Source organism: Mustelus asterias, chromosome 12, assembly GCF_964213995.1.
Source record: "Mustelus asterias chromosome 12, sMusAst1.hap1.1, whole genome shotgun sequence".
Lineage (NCBI taxonomy): Eukaryota > Metazoa > Chordata > Chondrichthyes > Carcharhiniformes > Triakidae > Mustelus > Mustelus asterias.
In genome coordinates this window covers 14,002,277-14,028,516 of record NC_135812.1, presented here as the reverse complement: position 1 = coordinate 14,028,516, position 26,240 = coordinate 14,002,277, and the positions used below count along the sequence as shown (strand labels likewise).

At 46.6% G+C, this 26,240-nt stretch overlaps 3 protein-coding genes across 6 annotated transcripts in view; 2 read left to right on the top strand and 1 right to left on the bottom strand.

Annotated features, from left to right (window-relative positions):
* exo5 (exonuclease 5) overlaps nucleotides 1–26,240 on the top strand; it is a 449,516-nt gene that overhangs the window by 20,575 nt on the left and 402,701 nt on the right. The window lies entirely within an intron of this gene.
* Nucleotides 913–25,326, top strand: LOC144501267 (tapasin-related protein-like). The gene is made up of 9 exons (XM_078224812.1): nucleotides 913–1,019; nucleotides 5,376–5,555; nucleotides 10,138–10,419; nucleotides 11,815–12,153; nucleotides 13,522–13,848; nucleotides 17,717–17,809; nucleotides 20,987–21,003; nucleotides 23,043–23,098; nucleotides 23,961–25,326. Exons 1-8 carry the CDS (start codon nucleotides 974–976, stop codon nucleotides 23,055–23,057), a joined length of 1,299 nt encoding a protein of 432 aa, XP_078080938.1. The 5' UTR covers nucleotides 913–973; the 3' UTR covers nucleotides 23,058–23,098; nucleotides 23,961–25,326.
* Nucleotides 17,194–26,240, bottom strand: part of LOC144501264 (rap1 GTPase-activating protein 2-like) — a 361,906-nt gene continuing 352,859 nt past the window's right edge. For 2 of the 4 annotated variants that reach the window (XM_078224788.1, XM_078224796.1), the window contains exon 24: nucleotides 17,711–17,787. Coding sequence is in view for 2 of the 4 variants with exons in the window: in XM_078224801.1 (XP_078080927.1) it covers nucleotides 17,788–17,790 (3 nt within the window). In the remaining 2 variants the exon portion in view is untranslated. Of the gene's footprint in view, nucleotides 17,791–26,240 lie in introns of all 4 variants that reach the window. The other 2 variants (XM_078224801.1, XM_078224800.1) reach the window with 2 other exon arrangements.

Below are 26,240 nucleotides of genomic sequence, written 5' to 3'. Positions count from 1 at the left end.
CTTCCCCCAATCTCTCCCCCTTCCTCCAATCTCTCCTCCCCCAGATCTCTCCCTCTCCACCAAATCTCTCCCTCTCCCCAATCTCTCTCCCCCCAATCTCTCTCCCACAATCTCTCCCTCTTCCCCCAATCTCTCCCTCTCCCCAATCTCTCCCTCTGCCCCCCAATCTCTCCCTCTGCCCCCCAATCTCTCCCTCTGCCCCCCAATCTCTCCCTCTGCCCCCCAATCTCTCCCTCTGCCCCCCAATATCTCCCTCTGCCCCCCAATATCTCCCTCTGTCCCCCAATATCTCCCTCTGTCCCCAATCTCTCCCTCTGCCCCCAATCTCTCTCTCTGCCCCAATCTCTCCCTCTGCTCCCCAATCTCTCCCTCTGCTCCCCAATCTCTCCCTCTGCCCCCCAATCTCTCCCTCTGCCCCCAATCTCTCCCTCTGCCCCCAATCTCTCCCTCTGCCCCCAATCTCTCCCTCTGCCCCCCAATCTCTCCCTCTGCCCCCAATCTCTCTCTCTGCCCCATCTCTCCCTCTGCCCCCAATCTCTCCCTCTGCCCCCAATCTCTCCCTCTGCCCCCCAATCTCTCCCTCTGCCCCCCAATCTCTCTCTGCCCCAATCTCTCCCTCTGCTCCCCAATCTCTCCCTCTGCCCCCAATCTCTCCCTCTGCCCCCAATCTCTCCCTCTGCCCCCCAATCTCTCCCTCTGACCCCCAATCTCTCCCTCTGACCCCCAATCTCTCCCTCTGACCCCAATCTCTCCCTCTCCCCCCAAATCTCTCCCTCTCCGCCAATCTCTCCCTCTCCCCTCCCCTCCCAATCTCTACCTCTTCCACCACCCCACTCTCTCCCTCTTCCACCACCAGATCCCCATCTCCCAAAAACGTCCCTTCAAACTGCCTTTCGGAACTTCCTTGTTTGAATTGAAAGCGAAAGTGAGAGGCAGCAGCCTGATAGACAGCAGCGCGGACAGAGGACCCGCCATGTATTGGAAAATATTCCTTCTACTCTTTTCCATTCTTGCTGCCGGTAAGAACATCAGACCGAGTACACGGAGAGCCGAGTCTAATGTCATGATTGTGTTGTTGTTGGAAACTGGCCGCGGAAAGCGGGGTTTCCATTGTGAAACTAACAAATGCTCGGGGGATCCTGACAGCGCAAACACAGGAGAAAATGGCAGGGTTAAAGTAACTAGTGGGAGCAGCCAAAAGAACCAGACTGAATATAACAACACTGTAAGGGGGCGGCACAGTGGTTAGAACTGCTGCCTCACAGCACCAAAATAGAAAATGCTGGAAAATCTCAGCAGGTCTGGCAAGCATCTGTAAGGAGAGGAAACGAGCTGACGTTTTGAGTCAGAGCTTTGACAAAGGGTCATCTGGACTCGAAACGTCAGCTCTTTCCTCTCCTTGCAGATGCTGCCAGACCTGCTGGGATTTTCCAGCATTTTCTCTTTTGGTTTCAAATTCCAGCAAAAAATTTGCTTTTATCCAGTGCCTCACAGCGCCAGCCTTGGGTGACTGTAGAGTCTGTATGTTCTCCTTGTGTCTGCGTGGGTTTCTTCCCACAGTCCAAAGATGTACAGGTTAGTGTCTAAAGATGTGTAGGTTATAGAAACATAGAAGATAGGAGCAGGAGGAGGCCATTTGACCCTTCGAGCCTGCTCCGCCATTTATTATGATCGTGGCTGATCGTCCAACTCAATAGCCTAATCCTGCTTTCTCCCCATAACCTTTGATCCCATTCAACCCAAGTGCTATATCCAGCCGCCTCTTGAATAAATTCAATCTTTTGGCATCAACTACTTCCTGTGGTAATCAATTCCACAGGCTCACCACTCTCTGGGTGAAGAAAGGTCTCCTCACCTCCGTCCTAAATGGTCTACCCTGAATCCTCAGATTGTGACCCCTGGTTCTGGATTCCCCCACCATTGGGAATATCCTCCCTGCATCGATCCTGTCTAGTCCTGTTAGAATTTTATAAGTCTCTATGAAATCCCTCCTCATTCGTCTGAACTCCAGCGAAAACAATCCTAACCTAGTCAATCTCTCCTCACACATCAGTTCCGCCATCCCCGGAATCAGCCTGGTAAACCTTCGCTGCACTCCCTCGAGAGCAAGAACATCCTTCCTCAGAAAATGAGACCAAAACTGCGCACTGTACGCTAGGTGTGGCCTCACCAAGGCCCTGTGTAATTGCAATAATGCATCCCTGCTCCTGTATTTGAAATCTCTTGCAATGAAGGCCAATATGCCATTTGCTTTCTTTACCGCCTGCTGCACCTGCATGCTTACCTTCAGCGACTGGTGCACAAGGACACCCAGGTCCCGTTGGACACTCCCCTCTCCCAATTTACAGCTATTCAGATAGTAATCTGCCTTCTTGTTTTTGCTTTCAAAGTGAATAACCTCACACTTATCCAAATTATACTGCATCTGCCATTGATTAGCCCACCCACCCAACCTGTCCAGATCATTCCGAAGGATCTCTGCATCCTCGTCACAGTTCACCCTCCCGCCCAACTTGGTATCAACTGTAAACTTTGAGATGTTACATTTTGTTCCCTCATCCAAATCATTAACATATATTGTGAATAGCTGGGATCCCAGCACTGACTCCTGTGGCACTTCATTAGTTACTACCTGCCAATTTGAAAAGTACCAATTAATTCCTACTCTTTGTTTCCTCTCTGTCACCCAGTTTTCTATCCATCTCAATACACTTCCCCCAATCCCATGCGCTTTAATCTTCTTATGTGAATTTACCATGCTAAATTGCCCCTTAGCGTCCAAAGATGTGAAGGTTAGGTGGATTGGCCATGTTAAATTGCCCCATTCAGTCCAAAGGTGTGCAGATGAAGTGGATTGGCCATGCTAAATTGTCCCTTGGTGTCCAAAGATGTTTAGGTTATATGGATTGGCTATGCTAAATTGCCCTTTAGTGTCCAAAGATATTTAGGTTATGTGGATTGGCCATGCTAAATTTCCCTCTAGCGTCCAAAGATGTGCATGTTAGGTGGATTGGCCATGCTAAGTTGCCCCTTAGCGTCCAAAGATGTGCATGTTGGGTGGATTGGCCATGCTAAATTGCTCCTTAGCGTCGAAAGATGTGCATGTTAGGTGGATTGGCCATGCTAAGTTGCCCCTTAGTGTCCAAAGATGTGAAGGTTATATGGTTTGGCCATGCTAAATTGCCCCTTAGTGTCCAAAGATGTGTAGGTTAGGTGGATTGGTCATGCTAAATTGCCCCTTAGTGTCCAAAATGTGAAGGTTATGTAGATTGGCCATGTTAAATTGCCCCTGAGTGTCCAAAGATGTGTAGGTTGGGTGAATTAGCCATGGTAAATGCGCAGGGGCTACAGAGATAGTATGGAGGAGGGGGTGCCTGGGTGGAATGCTCTTTGGATGGCCTCTTTCTGCACTGCAGGGATTCTATGGTTCTAAGACAAGTCAGAAAACCATTGGCTCATTGTGTCAATGACGGGAGAATATAATGGCTTTTAGGACCCCACAATGATTAGCAGCCCACAAACATTGTAAATCACACCTGTAAAGGGTCACTGGGATAAGCATTCCTCGATCCGGTTATGTGTTATGACCTTGGAAACGTCTTTGTGAAGATTCACCCTGGTATCTTTAGATCAGTTTGCATCAGTGAGGTTGGACTATCCCTCTGTGAGTTCACAGGGCACTGACACGAGAGTGCAGTGCTGCAGGAGTGCTGGTCTGTCAACAGTCATTTTCCATGATAAATGAAAGGGTAAACCCATTTAGAGCTGTTAAAAATTCCATGGTAATTTTAAAGAGGGAGTTCTCCCTAATATACCATCAATCCCCTTACCAATTTTGGCATAAGTAGATTACTTAGTCATTCTATATTGTGCTATATAAAGGCAGTTTTTTTGCCTATTCAATTTAAAAACCCTTTAAGGAAATGCATTTACAATTTCACAAGAAATGCCCAGCAGATAAAATCTTCAGCGACGCAATCACAACATTGGTCTGTGCAGGAACCAGGGAATGCTTTGCTTGAATGACGTGAGTTACAATAAAGTGTTCTGTGCATCAAAAGTGTTGCAGACCAATAAAGTCTTTTGATAACAAAAAGAACCAGAAAATGCTGGATAAACTCAGCAGGAATGGCAGCATCTGTGAAGAGAGAATCATAGTTAACGTTTCGGGTCTGTCTGACAATTCTACAGAATTGAAGAAGGATAGAAATGTCATCGATTATATAGTGGTGGGGAGGTGAATGGAAGGTCAGGGACAGGTCGGAATTAAGGAGAGATTGACAAAGATGTCATGGACACAAGACAAAGGGAGTGTTAATGGTGGCATTAAGGACTGAAGAAGTGCTAATAGTGGCATAAAGGTAAGATTTGTCAGTCTTTTGGCTAAGATCAAGCGTCAGATTCAAGCCCAAGATGGGGATGCAATGCCTCATCTTGTCATCTTGGATCTTGTTTGTCTCTCTTGTGGGGACCATGAATTGGATTCAATTGGATTTTGAATTTGGTTTTTGGAGCAAGCAAGGAATGGATTTGGGTTTTGCCTGGTCCATTCTGAGCATTGGCTTTGTAACTTTAAGGATGAAGTTAAAAAAATTAAAAAGGGAGGATAGCAGAATGTGTTAATAGAAGAACAAAGGTCAGCGCTCAATGGAAGCAAAACTCTGTTTCTGCCTCCACAGATGCTGCCAGACCTGCTGAGTTTATTCAGCATTTTCTGCTTTTATTTCAGATTTCCAGCATCCACAGTGTTCTGCTTTTATTTAAGTCTTTTTATAATCTTTGTAGAGGAAGACCTGGATGGAGGTGTTGGTTTGGATAATTGGATGTAGACTGCTTGATGATAGTAGCAGGGGTGCAGGTGAAAATAAGTGGGGAATGGTTTGCAGTGTTTATAACCTCTCTGCAATGTATAGCAATTCTGTAATGATGCTTAGTCCAATACAGAAACCAATTGCACCGGGTTGGGAAACATGGGGACAGGAGTAGGCCATTCAGCCCTTCAAGGCTGTTCCACATTTCAATGAAACTTTGATTGATCTGTACCTTAACTCTGCACACCCATTTTGGTTCCAAACCTCGGTACTGCTGTGCAATACTGAGTGAGCGCAGTAGTATTGCCCGGCTTACGTGCTCGGGTTCCTGGGACAAGGCTTGAACCCATAATATGATGGCACCAAGGCACAAAAGCTAATGACCGAGCCACACTTAAGAGGTTAATGAAAAAGATGCACTTGAAAGCAGAACAATCATCACCAATGTAGAGATGGCAAGTAATCCAACTTGGTATTCAGTGAGGTGTCTGTGCAATGTGCGGAGTGACAGTATGCAGTTGGTGTTGAAATTTTTCTTTTAAACTCCTCTATTTATTTCTCAAGCAATCGTGCAGGCACAGAATAGACGCACGGTCCCAAACAGAAAGCTGGACTGCGTGTTTGTGAATGAGATGCAAAGTGAAGAGATGCAAGTATTTGGACCAACAGTCATCAAGAGGAAGGCCCTGCTTCTGTCTGGTGATCTGAGTGGAAATGAGAAGGCCATTATTTTCAAACTTCAAGGTATTGTGCTTTGGTCATCGATTTATTTTCTCTGGAGGGCATCTCCCACATTGAGGGTAATTGTCCGCAATGGTTCGGGAAATCCTTTCTATTCCCCCACAATTAATTTTTTTTGTACTCATACGTGGGACATGGGCGTCGCTGACTGGCCAGCATTCATTGCCCATCCCAAGTCACCCTTGGAGGGCAGTTGAGAATCAGCCACATTGCTGTGGCTCTGGAGTCACATGTAATCCAGACCATGTAAGGATGGCAGATTTCCTTCCCTAAAGGACATTACTGAACCAAATGGGTTTTTCCGACAATCGACAATGGTCATCAGTAGATTCTTAATTCCAGATATTTTATTATTGAATTCAAACTCCACCATCTGCCGTGATGGGATTTGAAACCGGGTCCCCAGAACATTAGCTGAGTTTTTGGATTAATAATCGAGCAAAAATACCATTAGGCCATTGCCTTTCCACACTCGTAATAGAAAGCCCTGCCTTCTTTATTTTATTATACTAGCATACGAACAAGGAGCAGGAGTAGGCCATTCGGCCCCTCAAGCCTACCCTGCCATTAAATAAGATCAGGGTTGATTTGATCTCAATCTCAAATATGCATCCTGCCTACCTCCAATAACCTTTCACCCCCTTGCTTATCAAGACTCTATCCACCTCTGCCTTCAAAATATTCAAAGAATCTGCTTCCACTGCATTCTCAGGAAAAGAGTTCAAAAGACTCACGACCCTCTGAGAGAAAACATTTTGCCTCGTCTCTATTTTAAATGGGCGTTCCCCCTTATTTTTAAACAGTGACCCCTAGTTCTAGATACCCTGCAGCGGCACGGTGCCACAGTGGTCAGCACTGCTGCCTCACAGGGCCAAAGATCTGGGTTCGATTCCTGGCTTGGGTCACTGTCTGTGCGGAGTCTGCACATTCTCCCCGTGTCTGCGTGGGTTTCCTCCGGGTGCTCCTGTTTCCTCCCACAGTCTGAAAGACGTGCTGGTTAGGAGCACTGGCCATGCTAAATTCTCCCTCAGTGTACCCAAACAGGCGCCAGAGTGTGGCGACTAGAGGATTTTCACAGTAACTTAGAACATAGAACGTTACAGCGCAGTACAGGCCCTTCGGCCCTCGATGTTGCGCCGACCAGTGGAACTTCATTGGAGTGTTAATGTAAGCCTTACTTGTGACACTAATAAATAAACTTTACTTTGATGAGGTGAATGGTCTCCTTCTGCACTGTAGGGATTCTATGATGATCCTGTGAAGGACAGATTATCACAGCTTCTGTTCGCTGTGCAGATCTGCCATGACCCAGTGAGTAGCACCCGTACCCCTGAATTAGAAGATTGTGGTTTTAAGTCCCGTATTGGAGATTTGTGATACAGTGTGACCCCTCTGCTCACTGCTATGGGGTATGCAGTGCCTGATATTGTCTTGATGGTAAAGTGAGGTTCAGCCTACCTTCAGGTGGATGGAAGAGAGGCCATAGTACTATATTGAAGAGGGCCAGGTGGGGTGACACGAAACAGATTATCATTACAGTAAACTCCCGTGGGGCGGCACGATGGCCCAGTGGTTAGCACTGCTGCCTCACAACGCCAGGGACCCGGGTTCGATTCCTGGCTTGGGTCACTGTCTGTGTGGAGTTTGCACGTTCTCCCCGTGTCTGTCTGGGTTTCCTCCGGGTGCTCCGGTTTCCTCCCACAGTCCAAAGATGTGCAGGTCAGGTTGATTGGCCATGATAAATTGCCCCTTAGTGTCAGGAGGATTAGCAGGGTAAAAATGTGGGGGTTACAGGAGTAGGGCCTGGGTAAGATTGTGGTCAGTGCAGACTTGATGGGCCGAATGGTCTCTTTCTACACTGTAGGGATTCTATGATTCTATATGATTCACGACCTCCTCTATCGTGAAATCATTAACCCGCGCAGATGCATTTGTACATGTAATACCGGCCCCGAAACTCACTCAACTGCGATTAAGATGTTGAACTGTCACCTTTCCTCCGGAGAAAGCGTGCGCTGTGCGTGCACTGACTCTGCGCATGTGGCGGTTCGCCAATTCGCATACCGCGGGGTTTCGCGGGAATGGAAACCCCCTGTAAGGGACAGGAGTTTACTGTATCCCATTGCTGTTTGTGGGAGCTTGCTATGCGTAAATTGGTTGCCGCATTTCCTGCATTACTACAGTGAATGGGTGGGACGCTCTGCCGGAGAGTCGGTGCAGGCCAGATGGGCCGAAAGGCCTCCTTCTGCACCGCAGGAGTTCTACAAATGCAATTCTTCCTGGGTCACAGAGGGTAAGGTACGACTAATAATTCAACGGGGGAAAAGAAATAAATGTGCACAACGTGTGAAATTATAACATAGGCAGCTCTTTGCTCAAGGCTTGTGGGGACAGGGCTGGTCCACTCAGTCAGTTTAGCTCAGTTGGCTGGACAGCTGGTTAGTGAGGCCAGCAAGGCAGGTTCAATTCCCGTACCGGCTGAGGTTATTCTTGAAGGTTGCTGCCTTCTCATCCTTGCCCCTTACCTGAGGTGTGGTGACCCTCAAGTAAAATCGCCACCAGTCAGTGCCAAGTGCCTGGGACTATAGCAACTTTACCTTTAGCTTACTCAATAAGGGTGACATGTTTCAAACAGAAATTGGATGCAATTGCCAATAATTAGTCTGAAGAAGTCTTTTGGGAGAAACGGTGTTCATTGATTTGAATTGATTTGATTTATTATTGTCACATGTATTAGTATGCAGTGAAAAGTATTGTTTCTTGCGCGCTATACAGACAAAGCATACTGTTCATAGAGAAGGAAAGAAGAGAGTGCGGAATGGAGTGTTACAGTCACAGCTAGGGTGTAGAGAAAGATCAACTTAATGCAAGGTAGGTCGATTCAAAAGTCTGATGGCAGCAGGGAAGAAGCTGTTCTTGAGTAGGTTGGTGCGTGACCTCAGACTTTTGTACCTTTTTCCCGACAGAAGAAGGTGGAAGAGAGAATGTCTGGAGTGCGTGGGGTCCTTAATTATGCTGGCTACTTTGCCAAGGCAGCGGGAAGTGTAGACAGAGTCAATGGATGGGAGGCTGGTTTGCGTGATGGATTGGGTGACATTCACAACGTTTTCTAGTTCCTTGCGGTCTTGGGCAGAGCAGGAGCCATACTAAGCTGTGATACAACCAGAAAGAATGCTTTCTATGGTGCATCTGTAAAAATTGGTGAAAGTCGTAGCTGACATGCCAAATTACCTTAGTCTTCTGAGAAAGTTGAGGCGTTGGTGGGTTTTCTTAACTATAGTGTTGGCGTGGGGAGACCAGGACAGGTTGTTGATGATCTGGACACCTAAAAACTCGAAGCTCTCGACCCTTTCTACTTTGTCCCTGTTGATGTCGACAGGATATAGAGATGCCAGCGTTGGACTGGGGTAAGCACAGTAAGAAGTCTAACAACACCAGGTTAAAGTCCAACAGGTTTATTTGGTAGAAAAAGCCATTAGCTTTCGGAGCGCTCGCTGCTCCTTCGTCAGGTGAATGGGATTTCAGTTCACAAACAGGGCATATAAAGACACAAACTCAATTTACAAGATAACGGTTGGAATGCGAGTCTTTACAGGTGATCAAGTCTTAAAGGTACAGACAGTGTGAGTGGAGAGAGGGTTAAGCACAGGTTAAAGAGATGTGTGTTGTCTCCAGCCAGGACAGTTAGTGAGATTTTGCAAGCCCAGGCAAGTTGTGGGGGTTACAGATAGTGTGACATGAACCCAAGATCCCGGTTGAGGCCGTCCTCATGTGTGCAGAACTTGGCTATCAGTCTCTGCTCAGCGACTCTGCGCTGTTGTGTGTCATGAAGGCTGCCTTGGAGAATGCTTAACCGAAGATCAGAGGCCGAATGCCCGTGACCTCTGAAGTGTTCCCCAACAGGAACACTCAGTCAGTCATTTCAAAATAGCAGGTCAAATGGAATTGGTAGTGTTGATTAAGTTGATTTGGAGAGATAGATTTTCAGTGTAAAAAGAGATAACTCGGGATTTAAGAGTAATATTTAAATACATGAATACCCTGGTTGTTTCTCGATCACAAGTGACGGCGGAAAGATCTGCAGAATCTTACAAGTTGAGAGGATTAGAGAAATGTGTATGTTTAGTGCTGGGACCCATCTTTCTGTGAAGGTTTACAAGATGATAAAAGGTATGGATAAAGTAGACGTGGAGCGGATGCTTCCTGTTGTTGGGGGATTCTAGGACAAGAGGTCTTAGGATAAGCGGTAGTGAATTTAAAACAGAGTTGAGGAGAAACGACTTCTCCCAAAGGGTTGTGAATCTGTGGAATTCGCTACCCCAAAGTGCGGTGGATGCTGGGACAGTGAGTAACTTTAAGGAGGAGTGAGACAGATTTTTAATTGGTAATGGGGTTGAAGGGTTGTGGGGGGAAGGCAGGAAAATGGGGATGAGGAGCATATCAGCCATGATCGAACGGCGGAATGGACTCGATGGGCCGAATGGCCTAATTCTGCTCCTATATCTTATGAACTTATGAATGGTTTGCATCGTTTCCTATGAACGTACTGTTTAATTATTATGCGACCCTTCCTCCTTATTTACAGAGTCTTCATTAGATATCTTCCAGTATGTGGGTGAGCAGCCTGACAAATTGGGATGTGAAATCAGCAGGTACTCCACCCACGGCATCCACGTGCCCTGGCCGCAGCAGGGCAAGGAGGCCATTACAGACATATGGTTCACGGTGACGATAAAGCATTTAACTAGCAGGTTCATTGCGACCAGCTTTGTGAGGAAGGTAGAAGCACCTGACGGCCAGCACAGTGAAGCAAATGTGGACGACGAAGCTTCAGACATTGGTGATACCGACACTCTGTTAGTTCAAGGTAATGTTCAAACGCAGACCAACCCGGGATAATTTCAGAGAGAGTGCTGCAAAAAAAGATATGTGTGCGCGCGCATGTGTACATGTATGTGTGTGTGCGTGCGTGTGCGTGTGTGTGCATGTGCGCACATGTGTGTGCGTGTGTCTGTGCATATGTGTGTATGCGTGTGTACGTGTGTGTGCACATGTGTGTGCGCGTGCGCATGTGTGCGCGCGCGTGTGCGCATGTGAGTGTGCACGTGTGTGTGTGTGTGCGTGTGTGCATGTGCGTGTGTGTTGTGCATGCGTGCGTGTGTGTGTGCGTGCTCGTGCGTATGTGTGTGTGCATGCATGTGTGTGCATGTGCGTGCGTGTGTATGCGTGTGTGTGTGTGCATGTGTGTGTGCGTGCATGTGCGTGTGTGTGTATGCGCGTGTGTGTGTGTGTGTGCGTGCTCGTGTGTGTGTGTATGTGTGCGTGTGTGTGTGCATGCATGTGTGTGCATGTGCGTGTGTGTGTGTGCATGCGTGTGTGTGTGTGCGTGCTCGTGTGTATGTGTGTGTGTATGTGTGCGCGTGTGCATGCATGGTGGATAATGTCTGCCTTCCATGGGAGTGTTAAAAACCATCAATATTAACGTGGATGAACAAAGTAAGTAACCATGCAACATACTGAATCATAGAATCCCTACAGTGCAGAAGGAGGCCTTTCGGCCCATCACGTCAGCATCGACTCTCTCTGACAGAGTATCTTATCCAGGCCCTTTCCAACACCCTATCCCTGTAACCCCACACATTTACTATGATTAATCCATCTAATCTACACATCTTGGGACATTAAGGGAGAGTTTAGCATGGCCAATCCACCTAACCCGCGCATCTTTGGAGTGTGGGAGGAAACCGGAGCACCCGGAGGAAACCCACGCAGACACGGGGAGAACATGCAGACTCCGCACAGATAGTCACCTGAGGTCGGAATTGAACCCGGGACCTTGGCAGCAGTTCTAACCACTGTGCCACCATGTGACTGGATTTGTGAAATGATGGGCGGCACGATCAGTCTCGGGTGACTGCCTGTGCGGAATCTGCCCATTCTCCCCGTGTCTGTGTGGGTTTCCTCCGGGTGCTCCGGTTTCCTCCCACAGTCCGAAAGACGCGCTGGTTAGGTGGATTGGCCATGCCAAATTGCCCCCTAGTGTCAGGGGGATTAGCAGGGTAAATATGTGGGGTTACGGGGATAGGGTGGGATTGTTGTCGGTACAGGCTCGATGGGCCGAATGGCCTCCTTCTGCACTGGAGGGATTCTATGATTCTATTCTATGAGGAAAATAGGATTTTAAGCGGTTTTATCTTGGGTATGAATAATAATTAATTGTTGCGAAATGCAAGATAAATAGCCTTTTCTTTTTACATGTTAGTGAGCTACATTGTACATACCAGCACCCCACTGATTACAACCAAACTCAAGCAAGACCTGGTTCTGGACTGCGGCTACAAGATTGATCACAGTACCGACTTTAACATTGACTGGAGATACCAACACAAAGGGACCAAGAAGAAACTGTTCTCCTACAATGGACGACATGAGCGGGTTGAACACTTGGAGGAAGGAGTTGAAGTATTTATGGATCAAATCAAGAACGGAAATGCTTCCATCCGCATTAGAAATATCGGCATTAAAGATGAGGGATCCTACACCTGTTCCGTGTATGTCCCTCCACTCTTTGGAACACAGACCATTGAGGTGGAGGTCATGGGTAAGATACCAAATCCGATACATTGATCAACATTTGTACATGAATGGGCCAGGAGAAATGACTATTTGAATCCGTTGGGGATGACAGAACAGTGTCGAACATGACAGCGGCCGCTTACATTAACACTGTCGCTGTGAGGGGTCTGCACGTTCTCCCCGTGTCTGCGTGGGTTTCATCCGAGTGCTCCGGTTTCCTCCCGCAGTCCAAAGACGAGCTGGTTAGGTGCATTGGCCATGCTAAATTCTCCCTCAGTGTACCCAAACAGGTGCCGGAGTGTGGCGACTAGGGCATTTTCACAGTAACTTCATTGCAGTGTCAATGTAAGCCTACTTGTGACAATAATAATAAATAAAATAAAAATGGAAAGATAGCACATTTAATAATAACTTCCAAATGCTGTCCCTTTCCAGTTATGCTTCATCCGAATGATCTGCTGGTTAGGGTGCATTGGCCGTGCTAAATACTCCCTCAGTGTACTCGAACAGATGCTGGAGTGTGGCGACTTGGGGCTTTTCACAGTAACTTCATTGCAGTGTTAATGTAAGCCTACTTGTGACTGATAAATAAACTTACTTTTTTTTACTTTTGCAATGAAGTTACTGTGAAAAGCCCCTAGCCACCACACTCCGGCACCTGTTCGGGTACACAGAGGGAGAATTTAGCATGGCCAGTACACCTAACCAGCACGTCTTTCAGGACTGGGGGAGGAAACTGGAGCACTCGGAGGAAACTCACACAGACAGAGGGGGGAACCCGGGTCCCTGGCGCTGTGAGGCAGCAGTGCTAACCACTGTGCCACCGAGTCGCCCATAGATAGTTTTACAGTCTGAATCCTCTCACTCTCAAACACGCTCCTTGCAGATACATTAAACACCAGCGTTTTTAAGCGTGTGCGTAACATAATGATTGTGAAAATATCACCATGCAATTGAGGAAAACCGTAAAGGATTATTTTCAAAAACTATTTTAATACTTTTTTTTAATTGGTCGGTCCCCTTACTTGTTACTGCAGAGTCATGTTCACATTGGAAGACTATTCTTCCAATTTCATTCCATTTAAAGAGATTGAAAGCTTCAGGTTCTTAGGGCGGGATTTTCCGGCCCTTCCCGCTGGCGGAATCTTCCGGTCCCACTGGAGGTGAACTCCAGTGGCGCATTCCCAGGTGGCACGGTGGGTGAGCAACGCAAATCGCCATTGGACTTTAGTGGGACCGCATCATCCCGTTGGTGGCCAATGGTGAACTGTCCCCGCTGCCGGAAATCGTGCCGTGGGGGCGGGGAAATCCTTGAGTGTTAGCGAGCCTATAAAATGTGAACGTGTGTCCAGTTTGGTTGTGACTTATCGTGGATTTGGCGCTTCCTTTGCAGAGTCACCCATTGTCTCAGTGAGCCCTGATTCCCTCTCCCTGAAGGAGGGGGATGAGCAGAAGCTGATGTGTGAGGCAGGCCGCTATTTTCCGCTGGACGTGACGGTGAGGTGGCTGCGGGAGCAGGGCGAGGGGCACATGCTGCCCGTCTACATGTCCAACGTCATCTTCTCGCCCCACAGGCGGAACACAGACGGCACCTACAACATGAGCAGTTTCTTCAGGTTCGTCGCCTCCCTCAGGGACAATGGCGTCACCTACACCTGTCGAGTTGAGCATGTCAGCTTGGAGAAACCGATCAAACGTCACATCCAAGTAAAAGTGGAGGGTAAGCGATGAGGAGAGTCCAGTGATGCCGTTTGCTTGAAATTGTGTTTCATAAAGTCAACACGCATGGGAATCCCGGTCCTATGATAGATGTTCATGTCGCAACTCCCTCTCTTGCCAATTCGGTGAGAATGTCCATTAATTCAACTAACATTGCAACCATTTTACAACCAACCTGGTTCCTCAGATTAAGATGGCCCAAAGGTTCACCTTTAATACATGTTTCCTGCCTGCCAAGGCTTTTATTTTCTCATCACCTGCTTCAGTCAGGAGAAAGTAGCTGTACAAACTCGAATTCTGTACAAATGTGCCACGTTTCGCTCCAATCTCAATGGAAGAGAGACAGCTTGTCACTTACTTTCCATAGTTTCCAATTTGGAGAATTTGCTAAGTTCTTGTGACCTTTGCAAATACTCTGGAGGATGTAAAAATGATAGTGAGAAAGGTCTGTGCAATGACTTTGCTACTGTAGACGGTACATTTTCTACATCTGTTACTGTATACTTTCCTTCTGCAGTAGACCTTCCAAATCGCATCACTTTACATTTGTCCGGGTTAAATTCCATCTGCCATATTTTGGCCCAGGTCTCCAGCTGGTTTACATCCTGCTCTATCCTCTGACAATCCTCCTCACTATCAGCTACTCCCCCAATTTTTGTACCATCTGCAAATTTACTAATCAGACCACCTACATTTTCCTCCAAATCATTTATATATATATTACAAACAATAGAGGCCCCAGCTCTGAGCCTTGTGGAACACCGCTTGTCACAGACCTCCAGTTAGAAAAGTACACTTCCACTGCTACTCTCTGCTTCCTATGCCCAAGTCAGTTTTGTATCCATCTTACCAGCTCACCTTGAATCCCATATGACTTCACCTTCTGTATCAGCCTGCCATGAGGAACCTTATCGAAGGCTTTACTAAAGTCCATGTATACAACATCCACTGCCCTGCCCTGCTCAATTTTTCTTGTCACTTTCTCAAAGAATTCAATCAAGTTTGTGAGACACGACCTCCCCTTCACAAAACCATGCTGCCTATCGCTAATAAGCCTATTCTCTCCCAGGTGTGAGTATATCTTGTCCATAAGAATCTTCTCCAATAATTTCCCCACCACTAATGTAAGGCTCACACAGGCCCGAATGTTACGTGTCATCCCAAGCCTGAATGTTGCCCAGATTTGCAGCATTTGGGCATGGACTACTTCAGTATCTGAGAGTTGCAAATGGTGTTGAATGTTGTGCAGTCATCAGTGAACATTCCCACTTCTGACGTTATGAGAGAAGGTCATTGATGAAGCAGCTGAAGAAGGTTGGGGTGACACGTGACGAGTTAACATTCGGGCCTGTGAGCCTTGCATCGGTGGTGGGGAAATTATTGGAGAAGATTCTTAGGGACAGGATGTACTCACATCTGGAAGAGAAGAGACTTATTAGCGATAGGACACTACCCTGAGGAATTCCTGCAATGATGTACTGGGACTGAAATGATTGTCCTCCAAGACCACACCCATCTTCCTTCCTGCTCGATATGGCTCTAACCAGGAGCAAGTTCTCCCCCTGAACCCCATTGACTTCAATTTTGGTCGGATTTCTTGATGCCACACTCTGGTCAAATGCTGCCTTGCTAAGAACATAAGAACTAGGAGCAGGAGTAGGCCACCTGGCCCCTCGAGCCTGCTCCGCCATTCAATAAGATCATGGCTGATCTTTTCGTGGACTCAGCTCCACTTACCCGCCCGCTCACCATAACCCTTAATTCCTTTACTATTCAAAAATGTATCTATCCTTGCCTTAAAAACATTCAATGAGGTAGCCTCAACTGCTTCACTGGGCAGGGAATTCCACAGATTCACAACCCTTTGGGTGAAGACATTCCTCCTCAACTCAGTCCTAAATCTGCTCTCCCTTATTCTGAGGCCATGCTCCCTAGTTCTAGTTTTACCTGCCAGTGGAAACAACTTCCCTGCTTCTATCTTATCTGCTCCCTTCATAATTTTGTATGTTTCTATAACCCGCCCCCCCTCATTCTTAGAATCTTAGAAACCCTACAGCACTGAAAGAGGCCATTCGGCCCATCGAGTCTGCACCGACCACAATCCCACCCAGGCCCTACCACCATATCCCTACATATTTACCCACTACTCCCTCTAACCTACGGACACTAAGGGAAATTTTAGCATGGCCAATCAACCTAACCCGCACATCTTTGGAGTGTGAGAGGAAACCGGAGCACCCGGAGGAAACCCACGCAGACACGAGGAGAATGTGCAAACTCCACACAGACAGTGACCCAAGCCGGGAATCGAACCCAGGTCCCTGGAGCTGTGAAGCAGCAGTGCTAACCACTGTGCTACCGTGCCGCCCTCTAATTCTTCTGAATTCCAGTGAGTATAGTCCCAGTCTACTCAGTCTCTCCTCATACGCCAACCCTCTCAACTCCGGAATCAACCTAGTGTATCTCCTCTGCATCCCCTCCAGTGCCATTATATCCTTTCTCAAGTAAGGAGACCAAAACTGTACACAGTACTCCAGGTGTGGCCTCACCAGCACCTTATACAGCTGCAACATAATCTCGCTGTTTTTAAACTCCATCCCTCTAGCAACGAAGGACAAAATTCCATTTGCCTTCTTAATTATCTACTGCACCTGCAAACCAGGCTTTTGTGATTCATGCACAAGGACACCCAGGTCCCTCTGCACAGCAGTATGCTGCAATTTTTTACCATTTAAATAACCATCCATTTTACCAAAATGGATGACCTCACATTTACCAACATTGTACTGCATCTACCAGACCCTTGCCCACTCACTTAGACTATCTATATCCCTCTGCAGACTTTCACTGTCCTCTGCACACTTTGCTCTTCCACTCAGGGGCAGTCAATTTCATCTCACTCTGAGTTCAGCTGCTTTGTCCCTGTTTGGGCCAAGGCTATAATGGGGTCAGGAGCTGCAATGAGGTCTAATTCTTTCTGGGACACTGTAAACAAAAACAGTAGAATTCCTCGTGACATAATTTAACTGGATTTTCAAACAGTTGTTTCAACAAGAAAGATTTATAACAAAACTAAAAGCAGGAGAATTGAGGGCAACACCTGGAGACTGGACATGAATGAATAGTAGGGAATGAAGAGTGTAAAATGTATAGTGTTAGCAGGAGTGGTGATGATGAATGGAGTATCCCAGGGTTCTGTCCTTATAACCTTGCTTTGTATCAACATAAATGACCTTTAGAAGCAGAAATTCTCTGTCAGCTTCTTCATTGATCAGATAATTCTAAAGCAGAGAAGAAAGGACAAAACATATGGTCAATTCTTTGAAGAAGTATTTAAATCATCTTTGCAATGAGGCAAACAATTTATATTTAATTCTGCCAAATGTAACATATAATATATGGAGTGAAAAATGGAGCGGCACGGTGGCGCAGTGATTCGCACAGCTGCCTCACAGTGCACCAGGGACCCGGGTTCGAGTCCCGGCTTGGGTCACTGTCTTTGCGGAGTCTCCCCGTGTCTGCGTGAAGTTCCTCCGGATGCTCCGGTTTCCTCCCACAGTCCGAAAGACATGCTGGTTAGGGTGCATTGGCCATGCTAAATTCTCCCTCAGTGTTACCCAAACAGGTGCCGGAATGTGGTGACTCGGGGATTGTCACGGTAACTTCATTGCAGTGTTAATGTAAGCCTACCTGTGACACTAATAAATAAAAATAAAAATGCTTTCTGGTTTTTGGTGTTAATAGTTGAAAGGATAAATGTTGACCAGGACTCTTCTAATTCTCCTTTGAGGGGAGTTCCTCTTTGCAATGTACACAGCGACAATTCTCAAAACGCTGACATTGAAGATCTTTTTGTTTTAATTCCACAGCACAGCCTCAGATATTTCTGTTCACCTTAACGTCAGTTGCGATCCTGGTTATCTGCACTTTTCTGGTCATCCTACTGATGCGAATAAAGAATAGTGAGTTTTTGTTGTTACAAATTCTCTGCCGTTAATCAGCATTTTCTGATGCAGTGTCCAGACTTCCACAGTAATCACCTTCGCAATTGACCAATCTTTGTACAAACAGTTTTCAAGAACATTTTCGTTTGGAAGCCCACACCAGAGGGGAATTTTTTACCGAATCGCACAGAGTATGCAGCACAGAAACAGGACAATTAGCCGGAAATGTTTTTGATGGTGATTACATTCTCCACAAGTCTCCTCCTGTTCCTGGGCAGCACGGTGGCACAGTGGTTAGCATTGCTGCCTCACAGCTCCAGGGACCCGGGTTCAATTCCGGCCTTGGGTGGTGATCTGTGTGGAGTTCGCCCCTTGTCTGCGAGGGTTACCTCCGGGTGCTCCGGTTTCCTCCCACAGTCCAAAGATGGGTGGCTTAGGTTGACTGGCCATGCTAAATTGCCCCTAAACGCCCAAAGGTGTCTAGGTTAGATGTATTAACCATGGTAAATGTGTGGTGTTACCAGGATAAGGGTGGGGGAGAGGGCATGGATAAGATACTCTGTCAGAGAGTTAGTGCAGACTCGATGGGCCAAATGGCCTCCTTCTGCACTGCAGGGATTGTATGTTCCGCCTGCTTTATCTTTCTCTCATACCTTTTCTCATGTGATTTCATCTAATTTCCTTTTAAAAGCATCTAAAGCTCTGTTATGTCAGGGATACTGAGGGATAATACAGCTCCCAACTGGATAGAGAAATTAGCCTCGTGCGAAATCAATATTGATTTATAAACATGTCACGGCTTACAACTTTGAACAAGATTTTGGCAGGCATGTTATGAAATAGAGTTTCATAAGATTTATAGATCTAGTTGGACAGCCAGGTCACAATTAGGCTTCTCGCTGTTTAAATAACTGTTTTGTCAAGGTCAGATGAATTTTTAGTTCTTTAATTGGTAATGATGCAGTTCATCTTTACGAATGAATTAAGAATCTACTGATGACCATGAAACCATTGTCGTAAAAGCCCATCTGGTTCACTAATGTCCCTTTAGGGAAGGAAATCTGCTGTCCTTACCTGGTCTGGCCTACATGTGGCTCCAGAGCCACGGCAATGTGGTTGACTCTCAACTGCCCTCCAAGGGCAACTAGGGATGGGCGATAAATGTTGGCCCAGCCAGCGACGCCCATGTCCCATGAATGAATTTTTTAAAAAACACCAAAAAATAGTAGATTTACTAAAATGGGATGTTCTGTTTGTTTGTAAAATTAGACCCGTCAGAACATTGAATGATATAGAAACATAGAAACATAGAAAAGCTACAGCACAAAACAGGCCCTTCGGCCCCACAAGTTGTGCTGAACATATCCCTACCTTTTAGGCCTACCTATAACCCTCCATCGTATTAAGTCCCATGTACTCATCCAGGAGTCTCTTAAAAGACCCTATTGAGTTTGCCTCCACCACCACTGACGGCAGCCGATTCCACTCGCCCACCACCCTCTGTGTGAAAAACTTCCCCCTAACATTTCCCCTGTACCTACCCCCCAGCACCTTAAACCTGTGTCCTCTCGTAGCAGCCATTTCCACCCTGGGAAAAAGCCTCTGAGAGTCCACCCGATCTATGCCTCTCGACATCTTATACACCTCTATTAGGTCTCCTCTCATCCTACGTCTCTCCAAGGAGAAAAGACCGAGCTCCCTCAGCCTATCCTCATAAGGCATGCCACTCAATCCAGGCAACATCCTTGTAAATCTCCTCTGCACCCTTTCAATCTTTTCCACATCCTTCCTGTAATGAGGCGAAAGAGCAATGCTCAGTTTTATTGGAATGCTGTATCAGTGATTGTCTTTTATTGAACCTACTGGTGGTTGCTGAAGGTAGCTTGGGTTGATTGCTTAAGAGGAGGTTGCAAGGGGAAGTGTGAAAGGGGCTAATGGCGATGTGATTGTGTTAGAGTAGCTCTGTCTGGGATTTTCCCGATGGGATGACAGTGGAGGTTTCCTGGATGGTATGACAAGAGCGCCATTTTACTCTTGCCGCATGGTGGACTGGGAGCGAGAAACCCGGAAAGTTAAGTATCATCAACAACTGCAATGAACTATCTAAAAGGCACCTCACGGTTAAGGATGGAAGGACACAGTGCAGTTTGGGGAAACGGGAAAAGTGAAGGTGAAGGGATATGTTTTCCGGGACTTTTTAAGGTGTGGAGTGATGTAGCAAGATTTAGGAGTTTAGGAAGCGGTTGTAATGGCCGGGATGGCTGAAGGCTCTGCCGCCAATTCCGGGGTAGAGGGAATTGGGGAATATCATGGATCAGTGTGGGAAGGATGCAGGATGTGAGATGGGCTGGAGGAATTTGTAGAGGCAGAACGAGACATTCAGGGAATGTTTTGTAAACAAAGATTTGGAAATCAGGGAATGTTGGAAAGGGGGCTGGGAAGTGAAGTAAGGAAAGGACAAAGACATGGATGAGAGTTTGAAAACCCGTGGAAATAGTGATAGAAGAAGATGTTATTACATTTGATTTGATTTATTATTGTCACATATATTGGGATAATGTGAAAAGTATTGTTTCTTGCGCGCTATACAGAAAAAACATACTGTTCATGGAGTACATAGGAGAGAAGGAAAGGAGAGGGTGGAGGATGTAGTGTTAAGTTACAGCTAGCGTATAGGGAAAGATCAGCTTAATATATGATAGGTCCATTCAAAAGTCTGACAGCAGCAGGGAAGAAGCTGTTCTTGAGTCGGTTGGTACGCAACCTCAGATTTTTGTATCTTTTTCTCGACGGAAGAAGGCGGAAGAGAGAATGTCCGGGGTGCGTGGGGGTCCTTGATTATGCTGGCTGCTTTTCCGAGGCAGCGGGAAGTGGAGACAGAGTCAATGGATGGGAGGCTGGTTTGCGTGATGGATTGGGCTACTTTCACAACCCTTTATAGTTTGATTGAAATGGGCTGCCTTGTTGATGGATTTGATTTGATTTGCGATTTGATGCTCAGCTCTCGATGCCTAATCATGTTCAATTTATTCTCAAGCCTAAGTGCAGCGGTTAAATGAAAGATCTGCAGCGTCAGAACTTTTTAGTTTCTCTCCTCAAAACACCGTACCATTTTCTGTGTGAGTCAGCTCTGATCTGCCATGATGTGTGATGTGATTGTGAGTTTTTAATGACTTTTTATCCTTTCCTTTGCAGTTACAGAAAGAAACAAGGTAAGAGCAGTTTAACCTGAATTTTATTAATATCCCAGTCTTGCACAGAGAATTTATAAGAAAGTGATAAAGGTGATTTTAGTTAGATGTAATGTCTATGGTTCACTGACTATGTTGGCAGTGTAACTGTATTTTCCTCCCCTCTGTCAGACTATGAGGAAAGGTTGTTCAGGTTGGGCCTGTACTCGTTGCCGATTAGAAGGATGTGAACCAATCGCATTGAAACATATCAGATTCTGAGGGAGCATGACGGGTTAGAGGATGCTTCACCTCATGGAGGAGCCTGGAAATAAAGGGGTCTCTGATTTAAGATGGAGGGGAGGAGGAATTTCTTCTCTCAGAGGGTCATTAATGTTTGGAATCCTCTTCCCCGGAGGGCAGTGGAGGCAGGGTCACTGCACGTATTCCTGCAGTCCAGAGATGTGCAGGTTAGGTGGATTGGCCATGCTAAATTCCCCCTTAGTGTCCAGAGATGTGTGGGTTTGGTGGATTGGCCATGCTAAATAGCCTCTTAGCGTCCAGGGATATGTTGGTTCAGTGGATTATCCATGCCAAATGCACAAGGATGGACGGGGGGAGGGGGGGGGGGGGGCGCGGGAAGGGGTGGCTGGGTAAGATGCTCTTTCAGAGAGTCGGTGCAGACTTGATGGGCCGAATGGCTTCCTTCTGCACGGTAGGGATTCTACGGTTCTATGGAGTGCCAGATGAAATCTTTTGACAAAACGCCTTTTTTCAGCAGTACTCAAGTTCTGTACCAAATGAATATTTGATCCGCATTTTTATTTCCTTTATTCTATTTCCTTTAGAACAAAGATTTTGTACATTTAGCGGTTTAAGATATTTTCGTACTTTCCCTGAAATTATATCCTTTCTCTTGGCCAAGAAAAAAAATACTCGGTTCTTGCTCATTGCATGGTGGGGTTTGAGAAGGCTTTTAATGACTAGAAAAAATGGTATGAAAATGTAGAGGGCGTTCGGGAAGTAGGAGCTCGATGGCTGATGGGTCTGCCACAGCTGATGGGGCAGAGGAAGGAGGCCAGAATCAGTAGCCTAAATGGACTGTGACAGGATGTGGGAATGGAGTTTATTGCAGCCTGCTGATTCCTTGGTGTCTACTATTAGTTGCGGAGTTTTCAAATTCAATGCTCTGAGTCCGAAACCCAATAGAGTTCGTGAAGGTGGAGATGATTGGTGCAAGAGACTTAATACAAGCCAAAACGTAGATGGTGGAACTTGTGACATAGAGACAACCCAGTGAGAAGTACTCTTGAGAATTTGAGTCTGGAGTGGTTAAGGTTTCCACCGTGGTTGGGTTGAGGCTGGGGTAGAAACAGGAGATGTTGGCATGCAGGCAGGAGTTTCATTGATAGATAACGGCCGGAATTCTCCGACCTCGCCAGTGGCTGGGATTCTCCGGTCCCGCTGCTGTGAATGATGGCACGGTGGCACAATGGCTAGCACTGCTGCCTCACAGCGCCAGGGACCCGGGTTCAATCCCAGTCTCGGGTCACTGTCTGTGTGGAGTTTGCATTTTCTCCCCGTGTCTGCGTGGGTTTCCTCCGGGTGCTCCGGTTTCCTCCCACAGTCCAAAGATGTGCGGGTTGGGTTGATTGGCCATGATAAATTGACCCTTAGTGTCAGGGGGATTAGCAGGGTAAATGTGTGGGGTTACGGGAATAGGGACTTGGTGGGATTGTGGTCGGTACAGACTCGATGGGCCGAATGGCCTCCTCCTGTACTGTAGGGATTTGATGATTCTATGAATGGAATTTTGGCTGAGTGCCAAATTCTCCATTCTCGCTGGCAGTGGGATGAATGAGGTCGGAGAACCCTGGCTAATATGTGGAGTTTGATGTTCAGCTCAGGAGGAATTAACAAATTAAACCAAGCTGCCAAAATTAATATGATTTCATAACTTTTTTTAAAAAACTCATCTTTTTAAATTTGTTTTTGGAAATAGCCCTGCAACCATTAGAATCAGCACACACTGTTATCTTCTGGTGTAGTATTTAATGTTCTTCCTTTTATCTCTTCCACAGAAGAAGCCCTACTGAAGATTGGAAAAGAGGATTCAGTGTAGTTACTGATAAGGAAGGTAAGTAAGAACTTGCATTTATATGTTTCGGAGCAGCCCAAAATGCTTCACCACCAATTAATTACTTTGAAATGCAGTGACTGTAGGCAAGTACAGCAGGAAATTACGCACAGCAAGATCCCACAAAAGACATATGAGTAATTAATCTGTTTGTAATGTTGATGGTGGGAGAGATGCGCGTGCCAGTGGGACCGGAGAATCCTGCCTGTATAAATGGCTGGAGAATCACTCCCCCCCCCCCCCACCCCATCCGTACAAGGCAGCACTCCTTCAGCACTGCACTGAGTGTTAACCGAGGTCATGTAGGCGGCGCAGTGGTTAGCACTGCTGCCTCACAGCTCCAGGGACCTCAGTTCGATTCCCGGCTTGGGTCGCTGTCTGTGTGGAGTTTGCACATTCTCCCCGTGGCTGTGTGGGGTTTCCTCCGGGTGCTCCGGTTTCCCCCCACAGTCCGAAAGATGTGCTGGTTAGGTTGATTGGCCACGCTAAATTAGCCCTTAGTTTGCCGGGTTAGAGGGATTAGTGGGGTAAATGTGTGGGGTTGTGGGGATAGGGCCTGGGGTGGGAAAGTCATCAGTGCAGACTCGATGGGCCGAATGGCCTTCCTCTGCATTGTAGGGTTTCTATAATTTCTATCTCTGCAGGGGGGCCTTTCTCACTCAGTGTTAAGAATGATAACACAAAGTAAAGACTTGACACTTACAGATATTCCAGCTTTGGCCACTAATGGTTGACTAGATGCATAAAGAATACAATAAGACCTACTCATACTGTGTCACATGAATTAAAGCGAGTGATTATTGAATCATTGACTGGATGTGAATGAGACCAATGCAGCTAATTTTCCTTTTCCTTCTGCCAGGATTTCCTATGGAAGCGGACTGAACCAGATGAAGGGACATTACTTATTGCGTTACTTATTGGCCTCCCCTGAAGATATTAAATCCTGACTCCGGTCATTAGAAACCAGGACCCGACCGTGAAAGATACCGGTTGGAATTCTCCGGCCGTCCATGCCTCCTCGCTGCTGCCAGCAAGAGTGGAGAGTCTGTCAAATCTCAGTTCCCTGCAGCGGGACTGGAGAATCCCAACCGAGGGGCGGGCGAGGTCAGCGAATCCGGCCCTTAGTTTTTCATCCGGGGCTGATTATGTTGATGGTCACCCAGTGAGAGTGTTTGGGACTGGAGGTTGTGTATGACGCAGAGCTGGTTGCCTTCTCAGGGACTGTCGAGCTGAGGCATAAAACATAGAAACTGGAAGTAGGAGTAGGCCATTCGGCCCTTCGAGCCTGCTCTGCCATTCATTATGATCATGGCTGATCATCAGAATCATTATCCTCATCCCGCCTTTCCCCCGTATCCCTTGATCCCTTTAGCCCCAAGGGCTATATCTAATTTCTTCTTGAAATCACACAATGTTTTTTGGCCTCAGCTACATTCTGTGGGAGTGAATTCCACACATTCACTCTGGATGAAGAAATTTCTCCTCACCTCAGTTCTAAAAGGTTTACCCCTTATCCTCAAACTATGACTCCTAGTTCTGGACTGCCCCCACCATCGGGAACATTCTTTCTGAATCTACCCTGCCTAATCCTGTTAGAATTTTATAAGTTTCTATGAGATCCCCTCTCACTCTTCTAAACTCCAGTGAATATAATCCTAACCGACTTAGTTTCTTCTCATATGACAGATCTGCCATCCCAGGAATCAGCCTGGTAAAGCTTCGCTGTACTCCCTCTCTAGCAAGGACACCCTTAATCAAATAAGGACACCAAAACTGCACACAATACTCCACCGAGGTATGGCATCACTAATGCACTATACAATTGAAGTAAAACATCCCTATTCCTATACTCAAATCCTCTCACTATGAAGATCAGCATATCATTCACCTTCTTCACTGCCTGCTGTACCTTCTTGTGCTCAGTATGTCTGGACTGTTTTAAATGGCAGAGTTAAACTAGTATTTTACAGCCTGACCAACTTGTTACATTGTTCATCTTCATTCCTTTCCCTTCCAAATAAAATAAATCCTTACATCCTCTTAAGGTCATGCCCCCTTCCAGAACAAGGGGACATCAGGGACATATTAAATGCGTGCTGTAGTTTTATGCAGGTGGTGGGTATTAACCGGGGATTCACTGTGGCTGAGTGAAACTGTGGCTGTTGGGTTAGGAGACGCGTGCTGGTAATGTGTGTCTCTGTAAATAAAAAACTCTCCACATTTTCAAAGGTCTGGCTCCAGTTTTATCCTCCAATTCCATGGTTTCTGGATTCAATCGGCCCCCAGGTTTAAACTGCATGGGTTCCGTGTGAGACCCAGTTTGGTGGGGGGGGGTCACAAGGGTGGGGAGGAGGGGGTGGGTTTGTCGTCTATTACCGCAAGGGTGTGCTGGAAGGGCACAAGATTAAACTGGAACCCAACCCTGTCGGGTTTCCTTTGTTGTGCCTGCTGCACAGTCTGTTTTAACCCTCATACGGTGGACTTCTTGTTAGTACAACAATATTTATTAACACACAATTAATAATCACCCACCCAATCAACAATAAGTTATCTTACAGAACACTAAAGTTCAAGTCCAATACTAGACCTTTGATGCGCGATATAACCCACCAGGCTAGAGATGCTCGAGGAAATAAAGGCTTTTATTGACTACTACAATAGAGCTACCATATATAATACACGATCCCAGACTGAGGGGTCCCAGACAGAGCAGTGACCTTTATACCTCTCCCAGGAGGCGGAGCCCGACTGGGATGTACCATAATAACTATATTACAGGTAGAACAGCCCAACCCTAACCCCAACAGTAACAAGTAGAACAACCCAACCCTAACCCCAACAGCAACATATATACAGACTCATAGTACTGGCCAGACCCTGGCTCAGTACTACCTGGTGGGAACCAATGATGGTTCACCACAACCTTGACTTAACTTTTGCGTGACTGGCAAGTACCCAGGCAGATATTGGCCTTTATCTGTGTGCTGGTCTCTATAGTCCTTTTGGTTTGGTCTGACACTCTGGTTCTGGTCTTCCTTCCTTCTCGGGTGCGGTGGCTCTCCTTGTGCTGGTCGTTGCTGGCGATGGTCACCGTTGTTGTAGCTCGTTCGTGGGGTCAGAGAGAGAGAGAGATTCTTGG

Coding starts and splice junctions, on each gene's coding strand:
- LOC144501267 (XM_078224812.1), top strand. CDS start 974: ATGTATTGGAAAATATTCCTTCTACTCTTTTCCATTCTTGCTGCCG. Junction 12,154..13,521: donor CATTGAGGTGGAGGTCATGG/GTAAGATACCAA, acceptor CTTCCTTTGCAG/AGTCACCCATTGTCTCAGTG. Junction 13,849..17,716: donor CATCCAAGTAAAAGTGGAGG/GTAAGCGATGAG, acceptor TTAATTCCACAG/CACAGCCTCAGATATTTCTG.